General features: G+C 39.0%; 1 protein-coding gene across 4 annotated transcripts in view; it reads right to left on the bottom strand.

Annotated features, from left to right (window-relative positions):
* The window catches only part of LOC106876744 (GATA zinc finger domain-containing protein 16), a 98,241-nt gene that overhangs the window by 52,849 nt on the left and 36,711 nt on the right, over window positions 1-8,681 (bottom strand). For 3 of the 4 annotated variants that reach the window (XM_052967947.1, XM_014925432.2, XM_052967949.1), the window contains one exon: window positions 1,684-1,818. The exons of the other annotated variant lie outside the window; for it this stretch is intronic. Coding sequence is in view for 1 of the 3 variants with exons in the window: in XM_052967949.1 (XP_052823909.1) it covers window positions 1,684-1,818 (135 nt within the window). In the remaining 2 variants the exon portion in view is untranslated. The remainder of the gene's footprint in view (window positions 1-1,683; window positions 1,819-8,681) is intronic. 4 annotated transcript variants of the gene reach the window in all.

Below are 8,681 nucleotides of genomic sequence, written 5' to 3'. Positions count from 1 at the left end.
ACAAACAACATGAATATACAAATAGATGAAATAAGAATAAGAAATGCTAAAAAAAATATATATAAAAAGAAAACAAAAAAAAATCAACCAAGAAAAACAAATAGAACACACTCTGACTGATTTTGGGGCGCGAAATTAGTTGTTTGACTACCATAGGAAAGAATTAATTAATTTTGGGACGAATTAATTAATTTTGAGGCGTCTTTCAGGGGCCAAGTGTCGCCAACTCGAATCACTTTTCAGGTATGTTGAAGAGTAACACATTTACGTAGTGGATAAGGATAAAAGGTAGTAAATCACTTAGCCGATATGTTAAGTACCAGTTCGAATCTTGCTCGAGGCAATGGTGATATTTTCCTCCATTTTTTTTCTTTTTGATGAGGTTATTGACATTATTTTTGGTTTTATTTTGTATATGTTTGGCATTATTCGGTATATTTGGAGTATTTTCAGAACATTCTCAAGACTCCTGTTGTTACACACATACACACACACACACTAATCAATGGGAACACATCAGTGTACGCGGTTATAAGAAATGATCCTCGGGATTTTTCAGTAGGGTAAAATATGATTTAGTGAAAGGAATGAGCTGCTTCACGGTTTTTCACGTTTCTCAGTGTCAGGTGACTAGCGTTAGGGGAAGAAGAAGAAGAAAGAAAAAATATTCTTTTCTATTGTAGGTACAAGGCTTCAAATTTTGGGAAGAGGCTAGTCGATTACATCGGTTCCTGTGCTTAACTTGATACTTATTTATCAAACTCGAGAGACAAACTCGACCTCGGTGGAATATGAACTCAAATTTTGGCACAAGGCCAGCAATACATAACTAGTACTTTATTTTATCGATCTCAAAATGTATGATAGGCAAATTTAGCCTCTGTGAGATTTGAACACAGAACCTAAAGCCGGAAGAAATACCGCTAAGTATTTTGTATGATACGTTAACAATTCTGCCAGCTTCCTCTCCAGAATAATAACAATGTTTCTACTAAAAGCACGAGGATTAAAATTTTGGGGGAGTGGGCTAGCCGATGACATCGAACTGTGGGCAACTGGAACTTGCTTTATCGAGCTTGAGAAGAAAGGTTGACCTCGGTGGAATATAAACTCAAAACGCAAGGCTGAAAGAAATACCGCTAAGCAACTTGTTCACCGGGTAAACAAATCTCCACCTCAAAGGTGGAGTTAATTTCAATAATTTCAAGAATTTATTTTATATGGTATTTGATATGCCTGTATTTGTTTCTGTGGCGACCTTACGTTACCAGTTCCAAAGCCGTCATTTAAACCACGTGTGTTTATTTACATCACATCGGCCTTTTCCGTAAAAAGGAAAAGGCCGATGTGTTAGGGTTACGGTTAGGGACGGAATTCCCTAACCCTAACACCCTTTTACGGAAAAGGTCGATGTGATGTAAATAAACACACGTGGTTTAAGTGACGGCTTTGGAACTGGTAACGTAAGATCGCCATTGGCCGAATCATTAGAGCGTCGGTTAAAACGCTTAGCAGTATTTGTTCCGAACCTCTCCGCTCTTTGAGATCAACTCTCCACTGTGGTCAATAAATAAAATACCAGGTCAGGGCGGTGGATTAACGGAATTATTTAAGCGTAAGATAAGATGCCTCGTGGTGCTTAACGTCTGTGACAAGACAAGTACGAAATAATAATGAGCGTACCTTTTTCCTTGAACAACATCGGTGTTGTGGAGCGGGGCAACTTGCTTGCAGGGGCAAATGGTGGTTTTCCATATAGAACCTTGCCTAATCCTGCGTTTTGGAGTGGAAATTTCCAGGTGTTGATAATCGGACCATCTATAACAAAGAACAAAACACCATTGGAATGTTTGCTATAACGTTATAAAACAAATACAAACAAACATATATTTAAAGAGAGAAGGGGAGGGGAGACAGATACAGAGATAGTGAGTGAGTGAGAGAGAGAGAGAGAGAACAAGCAAGCACTTATTGGCTTGTGTGTGTGTGTTGTTTCCATAGGCCTGTCTTATTTGGTGTGGTCTTAACATCATCTAAAGAAATATAGCTGGTGTTTTATTTACATGTCAATACTCAGTATAATGTGTGTGTCAGAGAGAGAGAGAGAGAGAGAAAGAGAGAGACTGTGTGTGTGTGTGTGTGTGTGTGCAAACAGGAGATTGGTAAACGTTTACATGTGTTTCATTTGCTACGCAAAACATCTATTACAAATTCCTCAGGTAGTGAATGAAATATTTTTCAGTATTTTCAACTCTTATGCATAACTCACACAAATATATAACATCAACATACGGATTTGGAATACTGAAATAAGCAGATGTGCTTCAAGAGGACACAGCCGAAATCTTAACCCTATCTACGTAATGTATGTATGGGAGATAATGAATTATTGTAACGGAGTATCCAATTTCCCCAGTAGCAGTAGGCTACATCTTAGTTATTCGTTTTCCATACTTTTATAATTTCTTCGAACCTTATGGCCATTGTTATCAATATTACTCTACTCGGCATTCGTTATTTGCAGGTGTAGAGGCCATTCTCGTGTGGAGAGCATTTTGCTGTTTTCATTCTCTTCTCGTTGTAGCGTCTTCTCCTAGGAGACTAAACTCGCGCCACAGGGACTTCTAATTCGATCGTGTCTCCTCGCTCTTTGTAACTCCTCCTCTGCACATATTTTTCTTTCCTGCAGTTGTCGACTTACAACATCAATATCACTGACCTCGTATAAAAAAACATAATGCATGAGTACAGTTTCTTCTATCGATCAAAATAATACCAACAACAACAATACCAAAAAATCTTTGTGTGATCGATTTCTGAATACCAGTTATATCCTAGCATCGCTCTAGTTAACAGCATCCCCAAGGATACCCCACAATTTATGGCTGTGCTAAATGATAAAAATTGAGTACCAGTTACATCCTTGAATCGCTGTCGTCAACCACTTCCAAGAGGTAACCCACAATTGTTGTTGGCACTCTGTCGCTTACGACGTCGAGGGTTCCAGTTGATCCGATCAACGGAACAGCCTGCTCGTGAAATTAACGTGCAAGTGGCTGAGCACTCCACAGACACGTGTACCCTTAGCATAGTTCTCGGGGATATTCAGCGTGACATAGTGTGACAAGGCTGGCCCTATGAAATACAAGTACAACAGAAACAGGAAGTAAGAGTGAGAGAAAGTTGTGGCGAAATAGTACAGCAGGGTTCGCCACCATCCCCTGCCGGAGCCTCGTGGAGCTTTAGGTGTTTTCGCTCAATAAACACTCACAACGCCCGGGCTGGGAATCGAAACCACAATCCTATGACCGCGAGTCCGCTGCCCGAACCACTGGGCCATTGCTCCTCCACAACCCACAATTACTGACCTTGTTAAATCATTAACTCTGAGCTGGCAGACTCGTTAGCGCGCCGGACTCTACTGACTCTTTACGTTCTGAGTTCAAATCCCGCCTAGGTCAACCTGGTCTTTCGTCCTTTCGAGGTCAATAAACTATTACTCGAGTACTGGGATCGATATAATCAAGATAGCCGCTCTTCCTAAAAATTGCTAGTTTTGTGCCAAAATTTAAAACAACTTTGTTATTTTTTGAACTATTGAAAAGTTACCAACAACGTTGCAATTGTCCATTCGTTGTAATTGCTTGCTCCAGGTTAACTCTATGCAGATCTATTATGAAAGGAATTCCAGCCGTGACCATCCCACCGTGGTATGCATATCTACGACTATATTATTTAATATATCTTTCCCTTTCTAGGACAGTACCTTGGGATTATTTACAGGAAGTCGAGTTACCGAAGTAGATTTTCATCTTAAGCATTCGTTCTGAGATTATACGGCACTCTATAATCCTTCTATAAGACAACAAGCCTCACGTACAATGACCATTTAATATGTAGATTAAAGCGAGCTTAATGCGACAGCATTTCAGACGAAAGAATTCGCCATTAACGCGAGAGGAAATTCACACGCTGTGAATAGTACACACGGAATACCTATAGTAACTTATAAGACACCGGGCAGATCCTAATCACCATTATACTCTTCCGCCTAAATGTAGCTGGAGTAAGGCACTGAGGTTGCCTGTACGCGATCGTTCGAACTACTAGAAAGATCAGCTAAATATCCCTCATATTACCTATCGCTTTAATATTCAGATTACTCTGTCATATGTAATGGTGATTTTTGTCTTGTATCTTTTATTCTTTATCTGTTTCAGTCATGAAACTGCGGCCATACTGGGGACACGCCTTGAGGAATTTTAGTCGAATAAATCGACTCCAATACTTTTCTCGGTCTCTTTTGCCAAACCACTAGTTTACGGGGATGTAAACACACCAACAACGGTTGCCGAGTGGTGGTGAGGGACGAACAGAGACATAAAGATGAACATAGTTATATACATATACGACAAGCTTCTTTCAGTTTCCGTCAACAAATCCACTCACAAGGCTTTAGTCGGCCCGAGGCTATAGAACAAATCACTTCGTCCAAGGTGGAACGCAGTGGAACCGAACCGAGAACAATATAGTTGGGAAAGGAGTTTCTTATCACACAACCCTCATATTTTCGAGATTTCGATATGCTTATTTATTTTCAGAATGACATTGTCGGGCAGGTGTAAGAGGCCGGAGCTAGCTTATTTGAATATAAAACAGGTAGAATATTTGGACTAGGTATAAAAGTTAGGCAAATATACCTTTACGAGTCATGCCGACTCATGAGGGCCGGCTTCCATTGTGTATAAATTCCCCAACTGGATGGGACGCCGGTCTATCGCAGGGTTACTCAGTTTTGCCAGCTGAGCGGACTGGAATAACGTGAAATGAAGTACATTATTTACATTTGTCGGATATCTGTCCTCATCGTGTCTGTTGTTAACACAACGTTTCGGCTGATATACTCTCCAGCCTTCATCAGGTGTCTTGAGGAAATTTCGAACTTGGGTTCTCATTCCTAAGGTATTTTTCGATGTTGTTATTATTATTATTATTAATTATTCAGGTCACTGCCTGGAATCGAACTCGGAATCTTGGGGTTAGTAGCTCGCGCCCTTAACCACTACGCCATCTGCAGATTCCAGATACAGTGACCTGAATAATAATAATAATAATTATAATAATAATAAAATGAGAACCCAGGTTCGAAATTTCCCCAAGACACCTGATGAAGGCTGGAGGGTATATCAGCCGAAATGTTGTGTTCACAACAAACAAGATGAGGACAAGTATCGGTCAATTGTAAATAATGTAAATAATGTACATAATTCCTCATCTCTTAAATATAGAACTATGAAATGAAGTGTTTTGCTCAAGAACACAATGCATTGCTCGGTTCAGGAATCGAAATTACAATCTTACGATTACAAGTCCAACACCCTAACCACTAAGCGACACGCCTCTACATTTTGACATGATATTACCGGTTGAAATGCTAAACAGTTAGTAGCGTCTTAAAATAAGAAGGCCAGATTGGACAGTATAGTCGTAGACGCGCTATCCTTGACACAGGAGCACATAGTTTTACTATATTATGGCTGCTATTTTTAGAAGGTCAGTGTAGTCCTCAGCGGGTTCTATATCATTGCTCCACGACGCTAGGTATTCTGCAGTGTAACCTCGATATAATTTTTTCCCTATACTTTTACTTACATTCTTAGTTCAGGTGTGCCGCCGAATTTTGAAAAGAACATAAGTGTCGCGCAAGTGAAAAAAGGTTGCGGAGCACTTCTATATATAAGAAAAAGACAGGGTTGTCATGGCCGGAATGCTTTCGAACACACGTCTGCTCAAACAAGGCTGACATGGGATAAGTAACTATATCAGCAACAACCTCTGAACATATATATACGTATTTATAGCATGTTCTGATGCTGCTAAAAATAGGTTTTGGAATCAAAAGGTCTGGATGATCACGGCAAGAACGCCTTTGTTCGTTGAGTCTTTCCATCAGTGCTGACTTGAAGAAGAGAGTTATCACATATACTAATTGGTCTCTTAGAGACTGTGACCAGGTGAACTTACAATCTTCCATCAACAATGAGGAGTTACGTGGTAAGTGACGTAAAAGTTGACAGCTACATTACTTCAGATCTCATCTATACAATCACACACACACACACATACACACAGTTAATGCGTACGTGCGTGTGGATGTATGCATATATCTACAATTATGTATGTATATACACGCACACGTATATATATATATACACACACACACATATATATATATACACACACACACACACTTATATACAAGTATATATATGTGTATAAATATGTACATATATGAATGGATATGTGCATGTATACATATATATATGTGTGTGTGTGTGTGTGTGTGTGTGTGTGAGTGTGTGTATACCTGCCGTATTAAATGTATATTTATATATTTGTGTACGTTTCTGTAAATGTATGTATTAAATATACTTATGTGTGTGTGTGTGTGTGTGTGTGTATATATATATATATATACATACATACATGTGTGCGTGTATGTATGTTTATAAACATATGTGCGCATGTAAATATGTATGCTAATATACTTACGTGTGTGTATATAGATATATGTATATATGTGTGTGGGTGGGTGTGTATTGAATATATGTTTGTGTGTATATACATAGGTGTATATTTCATGTTTATATGAAGGATCGATGAAGTATTTAATGTAATTTGCTTCAGCTTAAATTCATCCCGAATCTTAGTAGAAGCATTGACTTTAAATACTATAATACCGGAAGTAAGTTAACTCCATAGAAAAACAAACATAAACATAGATATAAAATATAGAAAAAAAACACTGCAAAAACGAACAAACATAGGAATACTTTTACATTTTCAAGACAACACGGTCGTGACAATGAAGGCGAGGTGTTTGTTAAGTAAAGTCGGTAGAACGCAGGACAAAAGCATAGCCGTTAGAGATGGGAATATCGAATATAGTTCAGAGCTAATCAAAGATTAAGAGACGTATGGGAATTCTAAAGAAACCAACTTTATTTCCGATCGGAAATAAGAGACAAAAATTCGGTGTCACTCGATTTCAACAGAATTCGAAAGTATTTAGATAAATACAATCTCCTTTCTGCGAATCTGTTCTGTGTATTCTGTTTGTCGGTCTGCCTGTCGGTCAGTTTCTCGGTTTGTTAAACGGTCTAAGTCAATGTTTTCTCGCCTCTTCTCTCTATCATCGCCTTTATTTTCATATTTGTATGTTGTACATACTACATGCTACACAATGTACCTCTATATATATGCGTATGAATATATATATATATATATATATATATATATATATATATATATATATATATAGGCATAGGAGTGGCTGTGTGGTAAGTAGCTTGCTTACGAACCACGTGGTTCCGGGTTCAGTCCCACTGCGTGACACCTTGTGAGTCGTATATATGTATATGTATATATATATGTGTGTAGATATGTATGTATGTTTGTGTGTCTGTGTTTGTCCCTCCCCCCCCAACATCGCTTGTCAACCGATGCTGGTGTGTTAGGGTCCCCGTAACTTAGCAGTTCGGCAAAAGAGACCGATAGAATAAGTACTAGGCTTCCAAAGAATAAGTCTTGGGTCGATTTGCTCGACTAAAGGCGGTGCTCCAGCATGGCCACAGTCGAATGACAAACAAGTAAAAGAGTAGATGAGTATATATATATATATATATATATATACACACACACACATCTGTCTATAAATACCAATGAGTGTATGCTTATACGCGTGCATCTATAAGCACTTCTAAGACGCGAAAGGGCCTTTGAGACTAAGCCCTTGTGTATGTGTATGCGTGCGCATAAACACACACACGCACACACTAAGAAGAATGATTAAAGACGAGATGAAATTGTTAGACTGTAAAAATTACACATAGATGCAGGCAAGACTTCGAAGTTAAATCGCAGCTGTTGATGTTTCAGTTTGAACTCCTGTCAAATGATTTACCACTTGTAGAGAAAACGTATAATGGAACGATAGTCAAAGAGAGTTCTTGTTCTCTGAGAAAACACTGGAATGATTAATGTACTTCCTGTAAGTCTATGATGCGGGGATGATGGCGATAATAGTGATTGAAACATCATTAGCAAATCTAACTTCAGTGATGTTGATGAAGGATGTAATATTGCGTTGATCTGCTTGAAAAGTCTAACAATCTTGTCACAGTAGTCAATGGTGCCGACTGAATCGTTAGTACGCCGGACAAAATGCTTAGCTGTATTTCGTCCGTTTTACACTGTATATACAAAATCACATTGAATGCCGTGTTATTGTTATTAACTGTGCTTTACGTATCTATCATTGAGCTAAAATCTGGCTGAGGTCGATTTTTACCTTTCGACATTTCGGGGTTGATAAAATATAGTACCAATCAAATACTAGGCTCAAGCTATCATTTAAGCCCCTCTGCTTGTGTATAAATCAGAAGACGACATGGCAGAATCGTTAGCGGCGAGCTGGCAGAGTCGTTAGCACGCTGGACGAAATGCTTAGCGGTATTTCGCCCGTCGCTACGTTCTGAGTTCAAATTCCGCCGGGGTCGACTTTGCCTTTCATCCTTTCGGGGTCGATAAATTAAATACCATTTACGCACTGGGGTCGATGCAATCGACTTAATCCCTTTGTCTGTCCTTGTTTGTCCCCTCTATGTTTGTCCCCTTGTGGG

The sequence above is a fragment of the Octopus bimaculoides genome, chromosome 5 (genome assembly GCF_001194135.2).
Source record: "Octopus bimaculoides isolate UCB-OBI-ISO-001 chromosome 5, ASM119413v2, whole genome shotgun sequence".
Classification (NCBI taxonomy): Eukaryota; Metazoa; Mollusca; class Cephalopoda; order Octopoda; family Octopodidae; genus Octopus; species Octopus bimaculoides.
The sequence above is the reverse complement of the archived record's forward strand: the minus strand, read 5'-3'. Positions and strand labels throughout refer to the sequence as shown.